The sequence below is a fragment of the Lampetra planeri genome, chromosome 3, assembly GCF_965212315.1.
Source record: "Lampetra planeri chromosome 3, kcLamPlan1.2.h2, whole genome shotgun sequence".
Taxonomy (NCBI): domain Eukaryota; kingdom Metazoa; phylum Chordata; class Hyperoartia; order Petromyzontiformes; family Petromyzontidae; genus Lampetra; species Lampetra planeri.
The window spans coordinates 14,004,199-14,031,954 of record NC_136109.1 but is presented as its reverse complement, the minus strand read 5'-3'; the positions used below and the strand labels follow the sequence as shown (position 1 = coordinate 14,031,954).

At 41.9% G+C, this 27,756-nt stretch overlaps 1 protein-coding gene across 3 annotated transcripts in view; it reads left to right on the top strand.

Annotated features, from left to right (window-relative positions):
* POC5 (POC5 centriolar protein) overlaps nucleotides 1-26,648 on the top strand; it is a 33,064-nt gene extending 6,416 nt beyond the window's left edge. The window contains exons 2-13 of one of the 3 annotated variants that reach the window (XM_078621427.1): nucleotides 5,194-5,337; nucleotides 6,778-6,904; nucleotides 9,788-9,937; nucleotides 10,514-10,713; nucleotides 13,243-13,419; nucleotides 14,010-14,114; nucleotides 15,210-15,389; nucleotides 18,226-18,388; nucleotides 19,431-19,582; nucleotides 20,925-21,077; nucleotides 24,211-24,414; nucleotides 26,010-26,648. In XM_078621427.1, coding sequence (XP_078477553.1) covers nucleotides 5,251-5,337; nucleotides 6,778-6,904; nucleotides 9,788-9,937; nucleotides 10,514-10,713; nucleotides 13,243-13,419; nucleotides 14,010-14,114; nucleotides 15,210-15,389; nucleotides 18,226-18,388; nucleotides 19,431-19,582; nucleotides 20,925-21,077; nucleotides 24,211-24,414; nucleotides 26,010-26,180 — 1,869 coding nt within the window. In that variant the 5' untranslated portion in view covers nucleotides 5,194-5,250 and the 3' untranslated portion in view covers nucleotides 26,181-26,648. Of the gene's footprint in view, nucleotides 1-5,193; nucleotides 5,338-6,777; nucleotides 6,905-9,787; nucleotides 9,938-10,513; nucleotides 10,714-13,242; nucleotides 13,420-14,009; nucleotides 14,115-15,209; nucleotides 15,390-18,225; nucleotides 18,389-19,430; nucleotides 19,583-20,924; nucleotides 21,078-24,210; nucleotides 24,415-26,009 lie in introns of those variants that run through there. The other 2 variants (XM_078621435.1, XM_078621442.1) reach the window with 2 other exon arrangements.
* Nucleotides 26,649-27,756: the final 1,108 nt, after the last annotated feature.

Here is a 27,756-nt window from a genome sequence, read left to right as displayed (position 1 = left end):
TTTGAACGCGGGGTCGCGACCAGCTGTCATCCCGCAGGGCACCGTGCTGGCTCACGCGGCGCAGGTTCCTGGGGATGATGGGTTGGTTGCGCAGGTGGGCTCGAGCCCCGCGCGGAACGTTGAGCCAAGGGAAGACCTTGAGTGGGTCCATTCGTTATGTGCCGCCTCGGACGATTTGTCAGAGGCGCAGTTGGGTGCGCTGCGCGAGTTGCTCATTGAATTCTCTGATGTATTCAGTAAACATAAGTATGACATTGGGTGCACGGATTTGTTGCACCATCACATTGAAACGGGCGATGCGGCGCCGGTCAGGCTAAATCCCTTCCGACTGAGTCCCGTGGAGAAGGAACATGTTCAGTCGGCTGTTAACGATATGCTAGAAGCCGATATTATTTCACCCTCCTCTAGCCCGTGGGGAGCGCCTATTGTGCTGGTTAAGAAGCAGGACGGGTCCCTGCGATTCTGCGTTGATTTCCGTCGCCTGAATAAGATCTCTGTGGCTCACGCGTATCCGCTCCCCAGGATGGATGAGTCCCTCGATGCATTGTCTGGTGCGCGATATTTTTCGACTCTTGATTTGTTATCGGGGTTTTGGCAGTTGCCGCTCGACGAAGAGTCGAAACCTAAGACAGCATTTCGGACTCCAGGGGGGCTGTTCCAGTTTAACCGGTTACCCATGGGACTTCACTCCTCTCCAGCGACGTTTCAGCGACTTATGGAGCTGGTTTTGTCGGGCTTGCAGTGGGATACATGCTTGATTTATATGGACGATGTCATTGTTTTCAGTAAAACGTTTGAGGAACACCTCCGGCGATTGAGAGGGGTGTTCTTGCGAATGCGATCGGCTAAGTTGAAATTTAAACCGGCCAAATGTCACCTCCTTCGTAGGTCCGTTAGATACTTGGGTCACATTGTCGATTCTTCGGGGATCTCCACCGATCCCGCGAAGACGGATTGTGTCGGTTCGTGGCCGACACCTACGTCCGTTTCCGACGTGCGTAGTTTCATCGGGTTTGCTTCTTATTATCGGCGGTTCGTTGAGCACTTCGCCACTATTGCAAAACCCTTGCACGCTCTAACGGCGAAGGGAGTGAAGTTCAAATGGGGACCGGAGGAGGAGGCCGCGTTTCGCTCCCTCCGGGACGCCTTAGTGGGTGCCCCACCCTTGTGTTATCCCGATTTTGCCAGTCCCTTTTTGCTGGACACGGATGCTAGCAACACGGGCATTGGGGGGGTGCTATCCCAAGTCGTTGGAGGTGTCGAAAGAGTTGTCGCCTACGGTAGTAGGGTGTTGTCTCCGGCGGAGCAGCGCTACTGTGTCACCCGTCGCGAGCTGCTTGCCATTGTTTTTTTTGTGCAGCAGTTTAGGCCATATCTGTATGGTCGTCACTTTACAGTCCGAACGGACCACGCGGCGCTACAGTATTCATTGAGGGTCGCCCAGCCCTCGGGCCAGTTGTCGCGTTGGTTGGAAGTCCTCCAGGACTATCAGTTTACGACTACGTACCGTAAGGGGTTGCGACACACGAATGCCGATTGCTTGTCGCGGTTGTTGCCTTGTGATGAATGCGCGTGTTTGTCGGGATCGGCGCGCTGTAAACCGACGCTTGCGGGGGAGATGGGGGCACTGGCTGCGACAGCGGGCGCACCGAGTGGGGATGATTCCACTGCCTCTCAGGGTCGGGACTCGCTGCTCTCGCTGTCGCTCAGCGAATGGGGCCGCCTCCAGATGGCGGACAGCTCGCTGCTAGCATTGCGCCGCAAGGTTGGGGGTCCCGAGGGGGACCAGGAGCGTACCGGCTCCTATGTACTTGAGCGGGGCGTGTTATTGAAATGGGACAGTTTGTCCCGGCGGAACGCACTCGTGGTGCCTTCCGCTGTGAGGGGGAGGGTTGTCTTGGCGGCACACGAACGCCTCTTGCACTTGGAAGTTAACAAGACGCTTGCCCTGCTTCAGCGTGACTATTACTGGCCGGGAATGGGAAGTGATGTGGTGCATATTCTGAAGGGGTGCGTTGAGTGCGCCAGGCGTAAACCACCGGCCGTGGCAGCTAATCCACCGCTGCAATCTATTCAGGTCTCGCGTACCAACGAGCTCGTTGCACTCGATATTTTGGGGCCCTTCCCAGTCACGCCGAGAGGGAATAAATATTTGTTAGTGGGGGTCGAATACTTTACCCGATGGCCTATGGCGTGGCCTCTCGCTAACCAGTCGGCAGCGGCTGTGACGGATGCCTTCGTCCAGGGCTATGTCCTGGACAAGGGGGCTCCCGAACGCCTGCTGACCGACCAAGGTAAAAATTTTTCGAGTAAATTGTTGCAAGAGGTGTGCGATCTGTTGGGTACCAAGAAGGTGCGTACCTCCCCGTACCACCCGCAGACTGACGGGATGGTGGAGAGACTCCACAAAACCTTGACTTCCATGCTGTGCCAGCAGGTGTGCGAGGCACATGTAGATTGGGACCTGCAGGTCCCGGGAGTCCTTGCCGCGTATAGAATGGCCCCCCATGCAGCTACGGGGTTTTCCCCATTCTATTTGATGTACGGTCGGGAAGCTGACCCGCCAATAGAAACGCAACTTGGCCTGTCCGCTCCACGAACTAATTCTAATTTGGCAGAACATATTAAGTTTAATATTCACAAGCTGACAGAGGCGAGGGAGGCCGCACGGCTTAATTCGCGGGCTCGCCAAATTGCTAATGAACGGTTGCGGGCACGGAAGGTGTCCATGCACGAATGGAAACCAGGTGACAGGGCCTGGCTGCATTGCCCTCAGGCACCCTTGGCTACGTCGCCTAAATTGTTGAGACCGTGGAGGGGACCCGTGGAGGTCGTGCGCGTTGCACGGCCCCAGTGCGTTCAGATAAAGTGGGGAAAGCGCCGGTGGTACGTTCACCCCTCCCGACTGAAACCGTTCTCGCCTCCATATGGCCTCCCCTTGTGTCGTGATGGCCGGGCGTGTGACGTGACCGGCGACCCAGAGGGGGAAATGTCTCTGCCTGATCCACACGTATTGTCGCCTGATCTGCTCCCAGGTGTCTCGGAACTGACAGCTGCCGATCACCGGCGGCCGGATCTCCGCGGCGGGGCCGGCCCTTTCAGGCCCGTTCCGCGCCGTCTGGAGCGGCCGGAACCGCCGGACGGTCGTCAGTGTCCCGCCCCATACGATGGACCAGCCAGACGGACTCGCGCCAGGTCGTGCTACTTTGCATGACCTGCCTCGTGAGGAGTCGGAGCAGTTGGAGCGCCTCGTCACTGCGTGTAGTCGCAGGGACGTGGGGCGCGTTCGTTTCGAATTTGCTCGTATCGTGTTATTGTTGACTTTTCGCGTTCATTGTCAATCTGTACATAGTTATTCTTGTTGTTGTTGTTGTGTTATGTTACGGGGCACACTCGGGGGGTTATGGGGTTTTTTTTTGTTGGTTGTCGTTTTATCGTCGTGGTTGGTTGTTGTTAGCAGCCGGGCCGGCTGCGAGCTATGTGGGAGGGGGTGATGTAGTGGTGATACGCGCTGGGTGTATATGTCGTGTGCCAGCGCGTAAGTACGGGTGTGTGTGTGGTGACGCGCGCTGACGGGGAGGAGCAGGCGTCAGTGCGCGGGTGGGGGTAGTGCTGCTGATTGGCTGTGTGCCGGTGACGCGCCCAGAGGGAGTGATCGGGTAGCAGCGCGGTGTGATTGGTCGGAGAGTGGAAACACGCGCTGAGCGGAACCGGATCGTGGGGATAGCGCGTGGGGATTGGGTAACGGAGGAGCGGTGCCGACGTTGAGGTCCGCATCCGCTCCGTCTCCCGGGAAGAAGGGGTATATAAGGTGATGCACAGAGGAGCAAGGGGCAGAAGTGGAACCATCTAAGAATGAAGACGAAGGTGTAGAGATAGAGCCCGGAGAGGAGAGTAATGGAGAGTAGAAGAGAGTAAGGTATAGTGTGTAGCCAGCGAGAGAGAAAGGTCTACACGAGAGAGTAAGGTATAGTGTGTAGCCAGCGAGAGAGAAAGGTCTACACGAGCTGAGTAATGTATAGTGTGTAGCCAGCGAGATAGAACGGTCTACACGAGCTGAGTAATGTATAGTGTGTAGCCAGCGAGATAGAACGGTCTACACGAGCTGAGTAATGTGTAGTGTGTAGCCAGCGAGAGAGAACGGTCTGCACGAGCCGAGTATGCATACGGTGTAGCCAGCGAGAGAGAACGGTCTGCACGAGCCGAGTATGCATACGGTGTAGCCAGCGAGAGAGAACGGTCTGCACGAGCCGAGTATGCATACGGTGTAGCCAGCGAGAGAGAACGGTCTGCACGAGCCGAGTATGCATACGGTGTAGCCAGCGAGAGAGAGGCAAAGTCTACACGAGGCGAGAGAGGAGAGTGTAGCAGAGGCGCAGAGTCTACACGAGGCGAGAGAGGAGTGTAGCCGAGGCGCGGAGTCTACACGAGGCACAGAGAGCCGGCAGCACAGAATCCTGAGTCAAGAGAAGTGCGGTGTGGAGAAGAGAGGCCACGCGTTGTATTGTTACAAGTCAAGATTTAATAAAAGAAGTGTGTTCCCGTCAAGGAGTTTCCTGCCGTCATTTTCCAATACTTCACAAGTATATACAACAACAAAGTTTGGAGAGAAAGCAACTAAATTGGATCAATAAAGCAAAATACAATAATTTGACAGATGATATGAGTGGCTCATGGAATTGTTGGAATCACGTGTAGTTTCCGGGGAATTGTAAAAGCTTGCCATCTAGTGGCTGAACAGCTGTTGAGGCTATGACGCCACCAGGCCACTACAGACAGCGTGTGCCGAGTCACAATGTGGCCTCACGCTAACGGACCAAACCGCGAGAATTCCATTTGAAATCAATGGTGATTCTACGTAAGATCCCTAGATTGTTGGAATATTTTTTTTACAGCCTAGAGATTGTCCAATAGAATCTTCATTAATTTCAATGGAGACTTCTGAATCTCCATTATAACTCAAACAAAAAACATGCTCTGGGCCACACCAGAGACAGCTTTCTTTTGAGCCTAGTCTCAAAGTGTTAGACCAGAGAACGCCTATTGTTATATTTTAATACTGGCAAAGAACGGTCCCAGTCTTTACACTGTCTAAATGTAAAATTTCCATTTTTGACACTTAAGCCATAATTCACATGTGAATAACCAATATAATTGATGTAAACAAGTTGATTGGTTGAGATGTTTGTGCAGTGGGCAGTCCCCAGATTTACCTTCCTGGAGAGACAGGAGTGGTAACGCTGGGTTAGGATGTCGTCGGGGGAGGAGAGCTGTCGGCAGTCACCTGTTATACCTGGAGAGAGTGACCGAGGAAGCTCCGTCTCATCCGACTTGCAGGTAGTGTTTTTAGTGTTTCTTAGCTCACCAGATGTGTAGGTTTATTGATGGTTCGTTGCATAACTTATTCGTAAGCAAATGTGCTTCAAAACCAGTTAATAAGACGTCAGCAATTACTTTTGCAGCTGCTGCATGGAAATTAAATTAATTATCAACACCAGAGACAGCTTTCTGCTGTAATATGGATAATAAACACTTGCTGACATATTTTGCAACATGCATTATGTGGTGGTGTCTGTTCCAATTTCAAATTTGATAGCAACAATAATACTCACATTTAGATGAGTTGTAAAATTGCACTTCCCAACTTAACTGTACTTTAGTTTCTCTTGTAGATGAAATATTGTAATCTAAATCAATTTAATAGCAAGTCACATTGTTGATATAAAGTACCTTCCACGTTTGAGGTTTTAAACACTTTTATGAAGATTCATGGATTTTCCATTAACCTACTTTGACTTTCCATGCTGTATAGTGTATAATACATGAGATTTTTCACATTAACTTATACAATAAACTGCACTTCAACTATATTAATAGAAGCCGTCTTGCAGTATACACTTGACACATTGAACATTTGCAATACCATTTGTGGGCTAGATGCAGGCAATTTTTGTACTTCGTACAAGTGTTTACTGTAATTGTAATGTAGTAAACAGTGGACCTGATTAACTGCATTAAATGGAGGTTGAATTGTATTTAAGCATGCGTAGCTCAACATGAAAACAAATCAGCCTGGACACAGTCTGGCCACAGATGACAGTGGGAACAGAGGAAGAAATAGGGCAATGAGAAGTAAGGCTATGGTGGAGAGTGCTTGGATTATATATTTAACATTTGAAATAGCATTAGTCTTATCATCAATAACAAATATATTGGCTGCGTTAAGTAAGTTTTATTATTCAATGTACAATGGAGAAAAATAGAAGTTTTTGGGTTTAAATGTAGGTGTGCATCATTGGGATAGTAGTTCCCTTTGCTATACCTACCCCTGCCTCATTAATGTGAATAAATGTGTACCGCAAGGTTGGCCAAAGGTTGCTGTCAATTATGTTTTAAGTAATATTTAAAATATATATTTAGGAATGTTAAATTACTATGCATCTACTATAAAAACTCCATGTAGTATATTTGGTAGCACAGAAATGTTCTTACTTGTAAGGGAATAGTATACTGCATTAAGCTTGATAAAATAAGTAAATATGTGAAAAAATATTAAGTGTTCACATTATTATCAGACCTCCCTCTAAAGTGAACAACCATAATTTCCATGTAATTTGTAGCTAGAGAAATGGAACAACATACACAAGGGAAAACTAAAACCCAAACGCAATATGAATTGGAAGGCATTTGGTAGAATTGCCTTGGAAATCAACACGTGTTAAACTGTGGAGTGCAATTCAGGAATGGTGTTTCTCCTTGTGGACTTGTACTATCTAGGAAGAGTACGAGGAGCTGTTGAGGCACGCTGTGGTGATGCCCAAGTGGGACGCCACCAGACCCCTTCCCAGACAGCGCGTGCCGAGTCGTACTGTGGCCACACTCACCGAGGACCAAACCACACCAGGTGTGACCTCCGGCCCCTGGGCCACGGTGACACTTTTAAAAAGGACCTGGCTATGTTTAAGGGGTCAGGCAGTTGCTGTAGTGGCTCAGGTATCATTATTAAGAGCCTGTAGACACACCGGCTTGCTGCCATGGTTTAAAGGGCATACACTTGATTCCGCATAGGGTACATACGGTAACACACAACTGTGTAGTTTCATGAAGTGTGAATTGTTAGTCTCATTTTCATATATTTAATGGTGTTAAGTGCATGCTATTCACTCATGTAAAGTACTTATTTGCTAACGTTCTAAGTGCTATAGATAAGTGAATTACATTTTTGACTAGAGATTTAATGCACCGATATAGTAAAAGTTTACTTAAATAATTGAGCTTTAAATACTTTGTTTTACAAAAATACATAATTATTTTGATATTTTTGTTCAATGATTGTTTGTGCAGAGTGCATGAACTATAGAATCGTATTGTATACAGCAAATCCTTGCCCATCGCAGGAGTTACATGCTTGAAAATAGCCTCAATTTGCAAATCAGCGCCCCGTAAACTCTAAAGGCAAATGAGAAAACTAGAGTTTGGTTCACGGTTTGCAATACGACATCCCCTCCTTTTGTTTGGTGTTACCCTACATCAACCCAAACTGTGAAAGCTAAACCCACGAGAGGAAAGGGTTTGCTGTCTGGTAGTATTTATAAAGCACAAGCAACAACAATATTTGACAACATGAGCTACAGTTTTCTGCCTACTCTGCCTCCATTCCTATGGCAGGCAATGCAGATTAACAACCATATTTTTCAGTTTTGCTGGTTTATCAGGAGGGCAGAATAGGGCTCAGTTTTGGCACTTTGTAGATGTGTATGCGCCTTCACTATTTGAGGTATACAAATGCAACCTGGCTAATTTACAGTAGATCGAATTGCACATTTTATGAAAAAATAGGGATGATTTTAATGTTCAGGTTATGTTAGTTTTTCTCTGTCAAAACAATATTGTACGTTTTGTTTTGTATAACTTGTTTTTCTTGCCATATTCATATACATTGTCAACCGATATTGTACTCCGCATCTTTGTATAGAATGTATTGAGTTCTCTTCTGGAGCCCAATGCATCAATAAAACCCGTGCAAGACTTTGGTCATACTTCCTATCTAGAACTCAGTGCATCAGCAGAAACACGTGATATTGCTAAATGGCTGAGAAATGACATAGACCTTAATCTGAAAACCTTCAGTGATATGTATTGACCTCTAGGATGTCTGCTTTAGCAGTACAGATTAATTAGTGGTTTTACTCAGCATTTACTCAATAAGCCATTAGAAATGGGGAAGGTAAACTTTAGTGGAGCTATTGTTATATTTTAAGTCCAGTCATTCATTGCCAGGATGGGGTCATCTCTCAAGTTGATGGCCTGTTTTATATTGCTTGCCTTACTTATAGTCAAGCCTATGATCTGGGTGGTGCTCAGTATGTGCTAGTCTTCCATTAATCGTGTTGTCTACTACAATTCATGTCTGGTAATTGTAATACTCATGAGACCATAGGTAGATTGTTATATGCTACGTTGTCATGGAACGGCCCTGTCATCTAAATATTTTCAAAATTATCTGCATTTGTTTAAAAATAGTTAATGTGGTGATTGTATTTTGCTAAAGAGTATACTTTGCTTCAGCTCTTGAAACACATACTCTGGATGAAGTCATGTTCCCTACAAATTTAAATCACTCATTGGAGAAAAATACCAAAGCTACATGTTACTCTTCAGCAGTTTCATATTATCATAATTACATTTTGAGTATCTTTGCACGGATATTGAGTTCCTTCATGAAATATACTAGCAGAGCCACATGTGGCATTGGTAAATTAACCTGAAATGACAAGACATTTATCTTAAAAGGTTAAATGGTTTTAATACAAACTCTAGGCTGTACTATTTTTCAAAATAACTACAGAAATGGGGAAGGTAAAATTAAATGTAAAGATGTACTTTTGTTGTATTTTAAAATGTTGGTCATACGAGTGTGCACATGTGTGTGAATCTAACCTGGTGCCTCATGGGCTACATTTTGCTAGCTTTAATGCTTAGGAATGTAAATACAAATGCTTTGTTCCTGGTTGACTGCGATGGTGAGGCACCTCACCATGGCCTGAAACTCAAGCACTTGAAATGTAATATTAAACATGTAGATCGTCGATAATTATCTGGCGGCTTTGGGGGGAAGGGGGCACCGGATTTTTAAAATGCCGGATAATTACATCATTATTTACATTGGCTTGTTTTTTAGCTGTTGTATAAATGTTTTTTTGTGTTTAGAATTTGTTTACTATATGAAATTGGCATAAATAAATATACAAATAGACAAATAAATATCCCAATGTAAAAAGTTACTTTATTTACTGTACCATACTTACCACTCCAATATCGAAGACTGCACGGGGTGATGTACGTACTACGCTGTTATTTCAACGACATGTATATGATGATCGCCGGACTGTTGCGAATGCCAAATTATGCGAACTTCTCGCCGGATCGCACTGCGTATTTTTTTTTATCACTGGTTATTAGTCATGAAAAATGTTATATACGTGCAGTATTTTCATTGTTTAAATTGTTATATGTATTGTATAATGTACTGTATATAATATTTAAAGCTGAAATCAATCATCGCTACTTTTGTTACGCACATGGTGCCAACACATGGTGCCGATCGCAGGACTGTGGAGCGGTTTTGACGGATCGGCCCAGGACTGCCACATGATTAGATCCAGATGATTACACATCTTTTGGATCCTACCAAAGACCACAGCTGTTCTGTTCCCTGTTGAGTCTTATTCTTTTTCTCATGTAAATGATGTACACAGTAACCTACAAATTCTGTATCTTTTGTCAGCACTGGCTATGGAAGAAGCAACGCAAGGCAGACAGCAGCATACATCGTCCACCTCTGAAAAAACAGCACCAGGCAATGACAATGTTTCTTCATCCGTCATCCGACAAGAGCAACGAGAGAATGGCTCTGAGCCACGAGAGTCTGCACCCGGTACAAAATGCACTCCGAGTTAATATCCGAAGGCACATAACATTGCGGTGTTGTGCTCATTATATTATCCTGCCAGCACTAACTGATGCATCTTGTTCAACAATATTACATTTATAATGTGTAATTGTCGTGCAAAGAGATGGAGTCACTTGGAAATGCACAGTCTTTCTCAGCTCTTTAATATAAATAGTATTTTGCCAATTAAAATTGAAATTACTGTAACATAAATGTCATAAGTCTGCTAACTGAAACATAAAAAATATGATTTAAAGCTTTCGTGACTGCAGGGATTCATATTATTGGTTCTTTCGGTAAAGTCACGTAGAAGGGAAACAATAAAATAATAATAAATGGAACAATAAAATTCTCGCGACGTTTTGACTGCAACACAAGCAATCATCATTTTATTGTTTTATTATTTTATTGTTTCCCTTCTATGTGACTTTACCGAAAGAACCAAGATTATATTTAAAATATGAAAAACTTAATTGCAATTTCTCTAGCCACGCAGTTATTTGGAAGAATGTGTAGTGTTGAGCGGAATATGTTTAATCATCTACGTCACATCCCCCACAGTGCCCGTTCCTCTGGCAAGTCAACTGCTTCTCCAGACCCTCGGCAGGGTCTCTCCAGAGTCGGAGGAGACAGGAGGACCCACACTGCTTGGTCAAGACCCCCACTTAAACCAAGATGAAGTTAGAACCCAGCCACTCCTCCCAGCTGACAAATTGGAAAGAGTTGGGGATATACTGGACACTTGGTATTCCAACCTCAAGGTACGAACATTGATAGTAAACCATGGAAACTTAAACCAAAATAATATTTGTATGTACCCCATCTAACTTGACACCGAGTTCAAAAGCTCCGCATATGGGCCCTTAAAATGTTTCTCAAACCTTATGTACGAAAATGATTTTTTATATAACGGATAGTTCTCCCATTGTATTCATTGAAATGTAGTTTCAATGTGAATTGTAAACCAATTTAGCAAACATGGAAAATATGTACACTCTTTCAAGTATTGAGTACAATGCTGAAGTTGAAAGTAGAAATGTTACTTTACAATGGGAAGGACAACACAATGTTGATGGTGGCCTCATTACTCAATGCAATATATATAATCCACTTATTACTTTTAAATGGGAAATATTCTGTTCTATTAATTAAGTTGTTACTATCTTGACTTAAAGCTTTCGTGACTGCAGTAATTCATATTCTTGGGTCTTTTGGTAAAGTCGCGTAGAAAAAAAAAATATCACGACGTTTCGATCGCAACACAATCAATCGTCATCAGGTGAAAAAATAGATGTAACCACCTCTACGGGGAGGGTTTCCACACAACTATTAGATCATGTAACAAACGTCGAGACAAGAAGGCTCGTCTGATTGAGTCGCTCAACTCTCCGAGTTACATTAATGTCTCACTAACACAGCCACCGTTGCTCGTTGGCCTTGTTGTGGTGTTGGTTTTCGGTTTTGCTACATTGACATGCTAATCTCTCACAATACAATGGCCACCTCCACAGCTTCATCGTCGTGGAGGAGCTCAGCTCTCCGATCTTACATTTACATGCAAATTTCATCTCTAGCTCCGCCCACTTCGCTTATGACCCTTGGGCTTACACCCATCTCAAACCTTTATAACACCCTGCCTCAGCAGCGCTCCCACTATAATTGTTTTCCTGTATCAGTAGCACTCCCACTATTTTTTCCCCTGATGACAATTGCTTGTGTTGAGATTGAAACGTCGTGATATTTTATTATTATTTTTCTACTTACGTGGCTTTACCGAAAGACCCAAGAATATGAACTTGTTACTAGTAAAGTATCCAAATATGGTGTCATATACAGTATTAAACATACTGTTATCTTTGTAATATAGGTCCATGTCATGGAATATTATTACTTCAATATAACCAGCTAATAGGAATAATATGCTGATTACATCAAATTATAAGAGGACTTTATGTCTGTTTAGTGACATCGCGGATGTCACTGTGGTGCCGGCCCGAGAGAGGCACGGTGTGCAATGTACTCGCATCGCGGACATCACGTATGTAGCGACATCGTGGATGTCACTGGGTAATGCCAGCTCTCGCGAGGCACAGCGTGCGATGCACCATCATCGCGGACACCCCGTAGATGGGTGTAGTACCAGCCCTAGAGGGGCCTCGGGGAGCGCTGGGATAGCGCTCAGTGGCACCACGCATGGTGTGCAGTGCTGACTCCTACAGGAGGGAGTGTGAAAGTCAGCCATGGGATGAGGTTTCCCAAAGCCATGGCACTCTGGTTGACCCTGGAAGGCATGTGACAAGTAAGATCTACACAGGGGTCCCAGGTGGGGGCTAGGGGGTGGTCACCTGTCGGGGTGAGATCCTACAGGAAGGGTCAAGAGACGACCCGAGGTTTCTCGAAGGTGGTCGTGGCCAAGGGCGGGGCCAGCCACGACTCAGGAGCATATAAACCGGGTCCACACAGGGACTGGGGTTGAACGTTGCTGTTGTCATCTGAAGATCTACGATTTACGTTCTACATCCAAGGAGTCGCCAACACGTGGACATGGACCCAAGCCAGGGTCCTGTCCGTTGTAGCTACTCCCAGTAACTAGCGTAGTTAGCCTGGTGGTCCACCACCATAGGTTATCTGGTAAAGGGGCAGTAACCCCTTTGTGTTAATGTGTTGGTGTTAATAAATAGGCGTTGCCTCCAAAGAGTACGTCTGTGACTCAGTTGAATCCACTACATCTGTTTTAAAGATGAGGTGTACATGCAACTTGGAAGTTCAGAATAGAATGTTGCGAGAAAAAAATTGTAGATTTAACCAGGAATATAAGGTTGTGATGGTGGTCAACATGTTCTAGGATGGAATATGACAGATAACTGAGATAAGCTTTCGAGTTAATACCCAGAGGCCAGTAAGAGTAAGATATCAAGCCGGATGATGGAATACTTAAGAGGCGGCAGACCTTGGAGGCCAGGTGTTGACTTCTGTAGTGATGGGATCTAACAGAAGGGAGAAATTATAAGGATTAATCGCATGAATGACATTACCGTTACTGACCTTGATTTTAACCTTTTATACCAATGTGTTCAATGTTAAATGCAGGACTGGGTTAATTCGACATTGAGGCTCTAATTTGAAAACATATGATTTGAAAACGTGTTCTATGTGCTACAAATGTGACAATGTTGATCACCGCTTGGCTGTTTCCTAGCCGTCAACTCTTTTACTGCAACCTAACAATCATGACTGCAGTTTAGAAGTCATTGTATCTGTAACTGCAAAATTATTTGTCCTTTGTTTAGAGAAATGTTCTGATGGAGCTGGGTCAGTGGATGCAGTCCATGCAGCAGGAATACAAGAAAGAGGCTCGGGAAGAGCAGGAGAGGCATGCGGCTGAAGTCGGTCAGTTACATGCCCAGTTGGGTGACCTACGCCAACTGCTGCACACCTTTGACAAATCTGTCAAATGCAAGGACCAGGTGAGGCTAAATGTTATAAGGCCTTGTTAAAACTTGACAGCACCACATTATATCGATGTCGTAGCGATGTGTTCATGAGCTGGATGCATATAGTTGTATTTTGCAGCAAAATGCATAAATATATATCAGCCAACAAAGTGCATAGAATAACCTCTGTAAAATGTGTATCTTGTGATGACTGATTATACATTCCCCATTTAAATTTCCATCGTAAAACTATGTACAGTCCATAGAGTGACACCTTAGAAACACTAACTTCTCATTCCATGTATTATGTAGTTCACTGTATTATATTAACCAGGCTTAAACATGCCATCGTTATTGCAAAAACCTCTAACTTTGTTTAATGTTTTGAACCTTTTCAAGGAGCAGTCAAGTATTTTTTTCTGCACACCTTAGGCTAAGTCCAAACTTGATTTATAATCGCCAGTCCAAACAAAAATATGCATTCTTCAGCCATATTTTATTGTAAAGATATTGATTGCATTGGTGTAGAAAATGTATTAAACTTTTGATAAGAGGTATTCCTTGGTCCACGATTGGTATACGTTTCAAGATGATTTATTTGGAAAATGCTTTAATTATCACAGGTGATCTCAAACCTGACAAACGGACTGCAGAAGGAAAAGGAGAAAATGGAGAAACTGCGGGCATTCACACACTGGAGGCTTCGACATGCAGATGAACAGCAGGAGGTGATTTTCCAGATTTCGTGCCATGTAATTACTGTTGCATAATCAATTAAACCCCTTCAGTGATTAATTCCTGGGCCCAAATTATCATTGTAAGGGGGGATGAGAGAGGCTCAATATGATTTGTGTCTTTTTTTGTAAGTGACCTTTTTTAGAAATCAAATGTTGTATTGTTGATGACACATTTGATAAGACATTTGATTTTTCAGTAAAATTGGGCAGAAGACTTAAAATACTTAGATAAAACGATTCTTTAAATGTTCTATAAATTCCTCTACCCTATTTAAAGCATATGAAAGTCTCCAATTATCCTAATATTTCTCAAGAGCCTCTAATCTTTTAGAAATTATAATTCAGCCCAGGAATTAATCACGAAGTGAATCATGTTCATGATGATTGTTTAATTGACCTCATTGCAACAGGGCTACGCATAATGCAGTGTGCCAGCAACATGTTCTAAGTTGCTTGTAATACAAATTAGTTATATTCTTGGTTCTTTCGGTAAAGTCACGTAGAAGGGAAATAATATAAATATATATTTAAAGATATTTTATTATTATTTTATTATTTCCCTTCTACGTGACTTTACCGAAAGAACCAAGAATATGAATCCCTGCAGTCACGAAAGCTTTAAATCAAAACAAATTAGTTAATTGAGTAATGCATGTTTGAATATTGAAGGGTTTGCCTGTTAAACAGTAGCTTCTAGCAGGTAACAATTCATATGCCAATTTACAAACTATCAGGAAACCACTTTTATTTGACTCTTATCAGGCCCCATGGTGTAAAGTGCAGTCTCCCTCTCTTATTCACTGTTTCTCATCTCTATATATGCTTGCAATGCTTTCAAAGTATTTACTGATACATAAAAAAATGTAACATATCTTGCGTGAAATCTTGCTTTATATTTATTTTCTTGGAAAGCAGCATTTGTTGTTATTTGTGCATGTGCACCACTGCCACCAATAGTTTCAGTGACGTTCAACTGGTTGCAAAAATCTTGAAAATAATAGGGCTTTTACTTTGGTTGAAAAACAAGACGTTGCCAAAAGGAATAGTCGTATTGTTCAATCGTATGTGTTGCTTGCCATTGTTCAGGTGTTTTGTAGCCGCCTGGCAAGGCAGCACTATCACCGAGCGCTGACAAAGAAAGTGTGGGCCGCCTGGCACTCGCTCGTGGAGATACGCTGGCAGCAGCGTGTGGAGCGCGCATGCCAGGCCCGTGCGCAGGAAGTTTGCATCCAAGTGGGCAATGACTACGAAGCCCGCATCATTGCGGTATGGCAAAAATATATAAGAAACTAACACGCATGCTAAATATGTTGTTATTTTTATCTTTATCACAGGTACATATTCATAATAAAGATTGTTGGGTTAGATCGTGTTGAATATAAATGTGTCGTTAACCCACCACCACCCGTCACAGCCAATTAGTAAGGTTTGTCACGTAAATAAAACGTGCCAATGAGCTTACCACTTCAGCGCATCGGTGTGATGGTGAGTAAACTCACAAAATTTTCAATTGAGTGTGACATTGCCGCTGGTGATTACAACCAGCTTCATCAGGCGACTTGCCAGAATTGTGAAGTCTTCCTGCTTCCGGTCTTCAAAAGAGCAGTGTGATGTCATCACTGAGCTTAGGTATCAAATTAACAAGTAAATATCTCTGATGGGATCTTAATTGTGTGGAGTGGTGGTTAGAGCTTTGCACCACGACCCCTAAAACATGAAGTCAATTACTCGCGACGGCTCACATTGTTGGCGAGTGACAGCTGAACCGGTGTAGCTTCCCTCGCCACCCCTTTTCGTCAGTCCATATTGACCAGCAAGGTGTGGTATGATCAAACAATCTCCACAACTGACATGTTGTTGGGAGGCCTTCATCCAGCAGTCGACTGACAAAGAGATATTAACTTCTTGTGTGGGGTTTTATTCTACTAATATAAATGGAGACGAAATAGAAAGTTTGTTCATTCTTAAACATTTTAATCTGTTTGCTAAAACAGGATGCTTATATTCGTGACCCAAGTGTTAAAAGAAAATGAATTATCTTGACGTTCAACCTTCCTGAAAATGTTTTGAGATTAGGTGAGGCTTTACTTTTTATTCATGACTTTTTACATGCAGTATTTGTCTAATCGATGATGTTCATATTATAACAACTTGAGTCACTTTCACTGATTGAATAGTAAGCCCTATATTTGTATACATTTAAATGTGTCCTTGTAATGCTTTCAAAGTATTTAATGACATTTTAAAAATCATTTTTTCAATACTTTTGACAGTAATTTGCTGACCTCGTTGGCAGGTTACTTATATCCATTACACTATTATTTCAATATGATGGTGCTCAATAAAAATAGAGCATTTTAAAGTGTATAAGCACGCAATAGTTCCACCACCAGGGGGCCTGCAGCAACTTGTATTCCCTTATGTAGCCACCACTTTTTCAGCTCCCATTTCCACAATGAGCCCTTTTGTGTCACTGATGTAACACAACTTTTCTTTGTATATTTCTGCACTGGTTTTTTTTTTAATGCTGTGGTATCCACCTATGCTTAAAATAAGTAGGTAAGGATTTTTTGTAAAGCTATGAAAGAAAATAATATGCATACATCAATGAATATGTTTGAGGAAACACGTGAGATGCTTACAGAACTAGGCACAGCAAATAATTGTCCTTTATAAATATATGTAAGAGCAAAAGGAGGTCAAAATGTGTAGGTTTATCTCTGCAGTGGCACATAAAGTTCAGAGAAGAATTCTTCGAAATGGCCAATCTTTTGAACAGAGATGAACCACAAGCCCTCTGTAATGATTGAGAAACATTGGTTAGCCAAATGAAATATAAGGGCACCACGGTGGCGAGATGCTAAATACCTCGCCTGGTATGCAGGATCATGGGTCCGATCCTGTCCTGACACCTGGTGGATATTTGGAGTTTTTTCAGGTCCTCCAATTTTTACCTTCCACATTTAGAAATATGCGTTTAGAGTATTTGGCTGCAATACAATTACACTTGATAAGCCACTTCGTTGAGCTATTTTTTGTGGCCAGGTTGCTTCTGAAAAAAGAGCTACATAGCTCATTGGGCCTTACCTGGTAAAGCAAAAAATAGTTTCGTAGTAATTTTCACAAAGCAGAATGCTTAAAATCTGAAGAGGGAAGTAACCTTCGAAGCTTAGAACATTAGAAAAACCAGCATATATATTTTAGGGATCGCTGGAGTGTGGTATTTAGCCTACAGTATTCAATGATCCGTGGCCAGCAAATGCGGAAGGGACTGGACATGACAAAGCAGCATGCATTAGAGAGTGGCATAGAGTGGAGAGCATTTGCCATGAGAATCGGAAGAAAGTTGTTGCCCAATTAAACAAGAACGGGGATATAAAAGCATGTTGCACTCTGGATGGATAGGTTTATTGAGCATTTTATGGAAAGTGGTCTTCCAGACATTTGTTGAAAAAATTAAAATAAGCAGATTAAAATGGTGCTGCATAAGGGATCACCACTGATGGTTTATAGCATGTATAAGTTGACCATTTATGAATTTACCTGATGCAAATCTAAGCAGTTAGAATAGACATTGGAATAGTTTTAAGTAAGGACCAGTCAAAATCAAGAAACATGTTGAGGAGGTAGGTTTTCATAAGATTACATAAATTCCTTTGTATAGTATAGAGGGCAAATGTAGTGTGACGTTACAGGTGTTTGAGGCAGGGGAAATGTCTGTTACTCCATGAATCCTAGAACTGGGCAAGCTTTCGGTGTTTGAATATACATGCCAGGAATCTAATGGGTGGGAGATGTAAACAAGTTGGAAGTTTGCATATAGAAGGTGAAAGGAAAGGATTGTAGATGTGATTAAGAAAAGGTGGTGGCTGTAGTGAGTGGGGCTCGTGTGCCCGGCGGGGAAGATCAAGTTACTAAGGGAGGCATTGGAGTGGGCACCCAAAGATTTGGTGGGTTTTTGAACAGAACCCCTAAAGGTTGTGTTCACTGGAATAGTTGTGGCATCCAGCAGAAGGAGCAGGAGGTGATGAGAGATGTTGTGGTATGGAAGGCATTGCTTGCGGTTACCTCATTAACTTGATTGGTTATTTATAATGAATAGTTGAACGAGGCCTTGGTGGAAGCTCAGGGCAAGATGGAGCAACTGCAGGGAGAGAGGGAGCACTACAACGAGGCGATGAAAAAGGCATTCATGCGCGGCGTGTGTGCTCTCAACTTGGAGGCCATGAGCATGTTCCAGGACAACGAGCGCAGATTAGAGGCTGGTGAGTGCAGGAACAGCACCTGTACACACAGATTGATCTGGATGAATTATGGTGGAGTTTGTTGTGTCTGTGATTAAGATATTGAGCGAAAGCATGATTTGTCATCATGATGGAGCCAATCCTTATCTATGTTCAAAATTTAATCAATTATCAGCTGCGTGGCAAGCTTTAGTGCATTTGTGGAAAATACAGTGCTGACGTAAACCTAATTGTGTGGGCCAGAGCCAAGCTACACCCATGCTGCAGCATCTTTATAAACTTGTAAGCAATGACCATTACCTTGTAAGTGAGTCGGCCTACCTATCCAGATGGCAGGCAAGAAAAGACCACCATTGGAACCTCCTTTGCCAGTAGCAAAATATGATAATTGGTTTTTTACCCTTTTATCTGGAAACAAAACTGACACCTTTTTTTTGCTGTCTCGGGTGTGGACCAATCAATTTGAAGGACAGTGCATACATTATCAGAGTTGTATTTTTTGTTTGCATTCCGACCGCAGGTATTGTGGTCAATGCAAACATGACTCCTTGTAAAAAAGGTGTCAGTTTTGTTGCCAGATAAAAGGGTAAAACACCAATTATCTAGAAAAGACCAGTTTATGGAAACTAAACTGACGTGACAAAGGTAGTTTCGGTTTGGTGTTCTCAAGTGGTAATGTGATCGCCTCTGTCAATAACTACACTGTTTTCTTTTTTTTACCAATAAAATACATGTTTTTTTTATAATTTTAAGCTACTTTTAAACATTGCTGAAAACATAGTTAAAATGCAGAACATTGTTCTACTTCGCTTTCATCACCCCATCTCGGGAAAATGTGTCCTCATTGCTTCAAGTCTCATTTGGTAAGAATAATCAGGGGCAACGGTTGGAAAGGGCAGGGTCTGCTTCGGTACGTCGAGCAGCTGGGATCATACTGTACATGGTGCCATTATTATCCCAGCACAGGTTGTTGTTGGCCTGCTAAAAATGAGTCAAGAAATGTTGAAGGATCATAGGCTCTCGTGTAAATGATGGCCGGATGTTTGGGTGGCGTGTTGTTTAGGTGTGCATACAGCACCACATTTTGGACCACCTGATAGCGGGAGTGCTGCTGGGGGTGGTGGACCCTCAGATGTTCAATTCTCTCAACAAACCGACTTCTCTGAGGGTGGAGGTGCAGCTTTGGCTGAGAACAGCTGTGGCCGGGAACAAATGGTAAGTTGTCCTCCTTTACTTGAGGCAAAATAATGAATGATCCACTGGCATGAGTTAGGGATGTAGTGAAAATTAAATAAATTGATGTGCTGTAGTTAAACATGTTTGATTCGCTTTCTGTAAAAAAGCAACTTTAAAAGAAAATGCAACCCAGAAAATAATAAGGTATTATTGTGTTAGCAAACATCATTTATCCATAGCAATGCATCGATTATAATTTATTCCTTTTAAAAAAAAGCAAGTAAATTACCTATGGAATCAACACAGCCATCCCAGGTTTAACATGTCCTGGTGGGCATCGACTTCCATTCGCTTGATATGGCAAATTCCCACTGAGCATTGCCATGCATGTGAAGAGAAAATTCTGCTCCCACAACATGTAGTGGTTACAGCATGTACAATGAGTGATACATTATGATGATGCTCCTGAAAGGCATGTGATCATCATTTTATTATTTGTCATCATTAACAAAGCTCAAAATGTACGACAACCTTTTTTGGCTTTGGTTAAGTTTGTCGTATCCATGTTGGAATTGAATTTAAAAAATCTAACTTTAAAGCAATTTTAAATAACTCTTAATTCTCTGCACTGCAGGGAAGCAAATTTGAATATTTTGCATCGTATTTTTCACGTCAGCTTTCCATTTTTTACAGTTACCATTGACAAAAGATCCAAACTTAGTGACACTTAGAGCCATTGTTTACATTGGTGAGAGATTTAGATCCTGGTTGCTTTTGTGGTTTTTGCACACTTACACCTGAATTTTTGGTACATCCATTTAAATTCAGTCTTCCAAAGAATTATTTGTTTATTATTAAACACTGCTTGTATATCGTATTCATGTCCATGTAAAGCACTGTTATTTCAACATGCACAATTTGACTAATCCTTCAGTTCATCATATTCCATCGTGAATGCATGTCATTGATTGCTGTATTTATTTCTTTTACAGAATAGGGATTTTCAAATCATATCGGTCATGTGAAATAATTGGCATATGCATGATTGATTTTATCATATGGAAGCTGCTCACCATTTAAGCAGTACTTTAATGTATTGAGTCGGTGATGTTATTCTGACAGAACTGAACATTTCCATGGAAAAGTTTCAAGCTCGGTTTGCAAGACCCTCTGATATAAATCGTATAAATCACAGTCGCATACCAATTGATGCGAGTGTGATGTATAAATGAAAGGTAATTCTTGGAAATACTGACAGGGAGGAGGAAGAAAAAAACACAAGTTATGAAAGTTTTCCTGGCTTTCCTTGTGAACAGAACACATAATGAAGGGCTTCCCTCTGATTAAATAAGGTATTGATTGAGTGCATGGTTACTTTCAGGTATCTTTACCATTTGCTGCTGGTGGCTCGGTCACCTGCCCAATGCATGCTACGCTGCTCACAGAAATAAGTGCACCACCAAGCCATGGTACCCCAACCCTCGGAGCTCCACTTCTTGATCATGCGTCGGTGCGAGCGTCTTCTGAAAAAAATGTAAACACCGATTTGCATTTCTGTCCGAAAGTCGATTGTGTACAACGACATCTGCCTAACACTTGCATGTTTTCATTCTGTATGGACATTCAATGACGTAATCTAAATTCCTAACATGTACCTCGGTATACTTTTGCTCGTAACTTTTATATTTAACTAAGCATGTTTTAACACTTTTTCCCATCTAATGTGTTCTGTTGGTGTAATATGAGCATTTATATGACCATTACTTGCTTGTTCTACCCAACTTTAGATCTTGTTCTTTTTAACACCATTAGTAATGTTCACGTGCTTCTCAAATTGGTTGAGCATCTGTCTAGTGAAGAGGATGAGCAGGAATAGATGTAATAGTCTGTAGAATGTTTGATTAGTTAGAGTTTTTGTTTCAAGGAATGTGATAATGTAAGGAAAATATTAACATCATTAGCCTTGGATGTTGACCAAACAATGAGTGATTTGACAGAAATGAATCAATATCGTATCGGCTGAGAACCTGTAATAATGTGATTAAGTTATCAGCTAGTATGTATCCCAGTTCTGATTCAGTCCTACCCATTCATTGAGTGCCTCTATCTTTGAAAAAAGTTGCATAGGTATTTCGCATAGTAATATAAAAGTCCTTAACAGAAATGTGAAATCCATAACATAGGTTTTTGGGTTAGATCGTGTAAATATATAGATGTGTCGTTAAAACCCGCCACCACCCGACACAGCCAACTCGTAAGGGTTGTCACGTAAACGGAACATGCCAATTCGTCACTCGTACAACACACCGGTGTGTTGGCGAGCCAAGCCAGAACATTTACAATCTGAGTATGACGTTTCGCCAGTAATTACAACTAGCTTCATCAGGCGACAGCCAGATTTGTGGAGAAGTCTTACTGTTTCGTTCCTCATATAGAGGCGCAGATGTGGTGACCACACTTCTGCGCTCTTGCACAATGTGGGGGGGGGCGGGATTACTTAGGCAACGTACATTATGCATGTGCATTATGCGAGCCCTTTGAAATGTGAAAGTTTAGATGTGTGAGATCAGCTAAGTTGTATAATATATTTATTTCTGAAATGCCACACAGCAACCGTTGTAATGAAGCTAGTAGATAATGCCGGAACAGCAATTAATCACTTAAATACTTTCAGATATACCGGTCATTCAAAGATCACACTCATATGTAGATGTATATATACACTAGCATGTATATTTACAGGAAACAAAGACAGACTCGACTCTACCATCCGGTATTAATGATACGCCCATAAACTGACAATTCAGAGCTATTGAAGTAGTGTTTCCAGTTTTTAAACACTGCTTTTTCCACGCACCTGTCACTCCATGCAACCCCAGTGACAGGCACTGTCCTAGGAATGCATGTTGGTGCATGCTTGTTATATCCAGTGCTTTGGAGACGAGACTTGGTGGATTGCTGAGATCAGTGAAACAGATTGACGCTATACTGTATTTACTGTTTACAAATATGAATTTAACGTACATTTGAACTGCCTGCAGTTAGGTTTTTAATGTAATTTAGTTGTTTTATGTATTGCTAGCCTTACTACCTGGCTTCGCCCAGGACTTGGATTGTTGTCTAGGATTAATTTCATATTCCCTTATATTTCACTGAAAAACCCTGAAAAAAATTGATGCTTGCAAGAAAGAAAAAAGTCGAAACAAATAAATTTAACTAAATCGGATATTTTTCACTGAAGGAAATTCAACCTTAACCCACTTACATGTAAGGTCGATTTAGGCAACTCGGGAAGGGAATGACGCGGCGAGCTGAAAATAGTCGCGCTCCCTTAGAAATTCCAGACAGCGTAAAGCTGTACAAGTTTCATGACGTCAGAGCTCAGTGTTCGAGAGTTTTTGCTGCTTCACACAAACAGATGTATCTTCTGCTTTATATTTAAGAGCGAGCTGAAAATGGTCGCGTTGACTTAGAACATCGAGACAGCTATGCCGCGCATTTGTGCGGGATACACGGCCTACGTGGAGGGTTGGGGGGGGATGCGTGACGTCAGTAGGCACACTGTGCAACGCTGCCGCATGCGTGCGACATCACAGCTGTGACGTCACCGCTCACTTGCCGTGCAAAATATATCCATTATTGCGCCCCCCCCCCCCCCCCAAAATACAAAAGTCTATTTTTATACTTTTTGCATTGTGTACAGTCTGGAAGCTACCCACATGCCAAATTTCAAGTTTGTTGCATGTTGGGAAGTATGCTAAACATTTTGAATAGACACACATTCACAAATTTCCCTTTTATATATATTGATTATACAATATTGTAATTGCCACACCTCAGCTCCATGCTGTGTTTGTGCGATAGTCCAGCCTAATTGGGCCCTTGCTCTCGTGATGCCTGATGTCAGAGGGGACTTCTGGAACTGTCAAGTTGCTGTAGATGTGAATCTACCTACTAGAACTAAACGGCTCCATTAATTTTTCTTAAGTTTGAAACCTGAGTTTTATTAAAGTGTAAGTTATTGCAGATATCTCATGGGTAATTGCTCGGCAAACATGTAAAGATTTGTATGTACATTTTTTATATGAAATACTTTTGACAGGATGATTCCAGAATTCTTATTTTGGTTGGATTTAAATGAAAAAAATACTATACATAAGATATCCCTCATTGACTTCTCATCAAATAGTGCTTCTTTTATATTACCCAAAAATGTATAATTGGCTGAGTTGATCCCAGACTGAGATTTGAACTCACAAATGTATTATTGAGTCACACCCTCAAACTACAGTGTCAGTTGGCTGGATCATTTATTTCCACCTGTATTACGGATCATTGATTACTGAGCAATAATAGAACTTGGTGTTAATGTGCAAAGCTTTGTGGTGCCACGGTGGCGAGATGTTAACTACATCACCTGGTATTGATCCTGATGCCTGTATATTTGGAGTTTTGCATATTCTCCCCCGTGGTCGCGTGCATTTTTAGAAACATACGATTTATTGTATTTGGCTGCTATAAATTTCCACGTGATAAGCCACTTCGTTGAGCTATCATTTGTGGCCAGGTCGCTTCTGAAAAAGAGCTATGTAGGCTCAGTGGGTCTGGCCTGGTAAAATTACAAAAATAGTTTAACAAGTGGCACATGTTCCATCGTCTTCCTCCAGCCACCAGCACGAGTCGTTGGTGGTAATCAGCAGAAGGCAGGGCGTCCTGCGTCAGCAAGGCCTCCATCATCGTTTCCAGCCGAGCGGCTTGGGCGTGCAAGCAGGACGGCAGTGGAGCCTGCTGCAAGATTTGGCCGGGGCATGGTGGGGCTGGCACCGCCAATGAGCACAGTTGTGGTTGAACGGCACCACCCGGTCACAAAGGTGCGTTGGGGTCATAGGCTGAATAGATTGTGGGGGATTCTTTAAGCTGTAGCAGGAGAATTTAATCGACTCTTAAGACGTAAATTAGTCCATGTAGTCCAGTGCATTTACATTCTCAACATTGAGCTCATGTACATGAAATTATTTTTTTTTGCACGGATGCTTAGCAATTTGTGCTGCTGAACTATTAGTATTGTAAGGGTCATGTTCAAAGTTTATAAGCAAACCAGATCTTAATTTAGAAGAATGTTCCAGTACTTTGCAAATGCATGTTGCTTAAGCAAGTTATTTTCTAATAACGGTAATATATGTATTAGATTATGAAAATGGTTATTACCAGCGCAATACTGCAAGACTTGAATAATTGATTACGTTTGCATTTTATTGGACACATACACCTGTACGAATTTTAAAACCTCAACTACCCTAAATCTTAAACATCCTTCAATAATCAAAGGTTCTATATTGAGGTTCCTTGATTGCCTCTCACCTCTGAGATACTGGGTGAGCAGTCGCCTGTGGTTGAATTGGGTTCTGACATGTCGCGGGAATTGATGGGCTGAGCACAGTTACTCAAAAGTAATTTTAATGTCTGTTGTAGAAATACGTTGTGGCATTTCACAGATCACAGAACTATTTTAATACTATTGAATGACAGTGGTGTCACCTCCAAAAAATATTTCTGCAACATGTCGATTTTTTTGTCCAGTAGTAGCAAATAAAAATAAATATATAAAACATTCCAATTGTGAGAACCAAAAGTTTAGTTGATTAACATTCAATATGCAGTGGAAAAAGTTACACCATATATCTAAGAGGCTTATAATGGAAAAAGTAGTTTAGTGATATCATCTGGTTGGGGCTGTTCCTTGACATTGTGATTTTCACAGGCTGCGGGAGTTCTAAATTAACCTTATTCACCTAATGGCGTGGTACCATTATCACAATGTCCTGAGGTGAAATAAAAAAAGATTTCTTTACTTGAATAAGAGTGATTGAGTCTCTAAAATTGGAGAAAAAACTGATTACATACCCTAATCAGCATGCATATGTAAGAACATCCTGGATAAATGTCAAACCCAGCTACTGCCATTTCTCAAGAGTCTTGTGATATTAAATTTCATCTAGTTCCACAAAATGTGGAACATGTCAGAAAAGTAAAATTCGTGATCAGTATAGTTACAAAAAGTAATGTAATTACAACCAAAGACCAATCAAAAATTAAAACATTCCACTGAATTTCATGAAGAGGAGTAAGACCAGTATGTAGAAAGCAAACAAAAGCAATAACATGATTAATTGTACTAATAGTAACAAGATTACTTAATTATTAAAGATAAAATAATCACATTTTAGTTAACTCAGTTGTGTAAACATTGTATTTTTTGCTGACGAGTAGTATTTTTTAGTATTAAGTTAACTACATTTTTGGAGACACTGCTTTCCACTGTCTCCAAAAACTGGGCGTCTCATTGCCACGCAGGTTTACGGTGCCCACCGTGACTGCAAGGGTACATTACAACCGCACGGGCACGTGAAAAAAACAACGGATGACCGACAATGTGGCATTTCTTCTGTTTTTTTGTGTGGCACAGCAAACGGTAGGGCACGCCACGGCCATGCGACACCCACGTTCCGCTTCGGTGCCAGTCGAAGCCGGTGCTTCAGACGGTAAAGCGCCGGGGCCCGGCGCAAAGGGTGGCGGCGGCGTTAGCGGCGGAGCCCTTTCGTCTTCAGGCGCACACACCATCAGGGTGGTGGATTAACAGTGGCGTGTATACAGCTTGCGCTCCCTATCAATTGCAACACATCGTACACGGAGCAATAACTGTTTAAGGTCTTACATTTATAGTCTGTGCTTGTCAAGTTTTCAGTTTCATGGTTGATTTTCTATGTTTTTTTAAATCGTGTTTTTTCCTGTATTTAATTCCGAGATTTTACCATTTCTTGTTAACTTTTATAGTAGAACAACTAATGTAATGACCATGCCAGCTTGTAATGTGTAAGATTGTGACGTAAACTTTTACAGGATTTACTGACAAAGCGGTCATCTTCAAGTTAAATACTTAAGATTTTATGTAAGATTTGACATTTTAAATGTGAAATCTGACATGTTTCAGTGATTGTGCCGTTTTTATTTAATTCATTTACAGTACTCAATCCTTTTGATGGAATGAATTCTGTTTAAGATCATAATGTAATTGTTTTTTATTAAACAAAATTATTATTTCAAAGGCATTTGCACATTTTCCATATTTAAAGGTAAGATTAAATATTTTAATTTCTGTAAAACTTTTCTTTCAAATGCACAAATTATCCACATTATTTTGTTTAATAACTATGTAAATATAACTGCTAATCCAGGTTAACCTTTTCTAGTTTAAATAAATGTAACTTGTAATATTGATCATTATCTTTATCACAAAAATTCAGTGGAAGCATGAACTGTAAAACAAATTTTAAGGCACTTATACCAACATGGCAAAACAGTGATGAGGGAACTGTATTTGGACTTTTTACTCCAGTAATGTGATACTTCAATATTTTATCACAATGTATACTTCCACAACTTTGTTTTTGTCATTTCCCCCATATTTATTGTGATTGTGCTATCACAACATGTTGGTAGACAGTATAAATTCCGATCCCTCCCAGAGCAGTACAACTTCTAATATTGCCGAACAGTCCACGGAAGTGGATATCACAGCTCTACTTCTGATATAATTTCAAGTGACCTCCTGTCCACAGCCAGTAGAGGGCAGCACTTCTCACTTGCACTGTATATGAAAGCAAGGTTTGTTCCACGTCGCTCATACCTTATTTTAATTCAAGGCTGGAATTTTGCCAAATGAAGTACATGACCAATTTTAATGTGGTGGCCTTTTGTGCAGTCATTAGTGACTGGGATAAGACAATCAACTCGCTACACTTGAACCAATTTAATCACAGGCAGCTGTCTGGATTTGTCCACAACCTCGGCATTCGTAGCTCAGCACTGGCATCTTAGCCACTCGGCCACTTAGCCACTCGGCCACCTCTGCACTTATCACATTTTAATGGAAGTAAAAAAACTTTAATCGGTTGGGCACAATAAATATGTTCACGTGTAACATGATCCCTGTATTAAACTGATTGACATTACCATACAGTTAGTGTCCATTACAATAAGTTTATACTTGCGTGAAAATAGCACCGTATTTGTCTTGTAACTTGCTCAGGCTGCTCTCCTGAGCTCTATGCTATTAATCCCAGCATGCTTGTCGCTCTATATATTTTTACGTGTGTTTCCCAAAGTGTGTTTATATTGACTGGAAATTACTTTTAATAAAGTTTTTTTGAAAG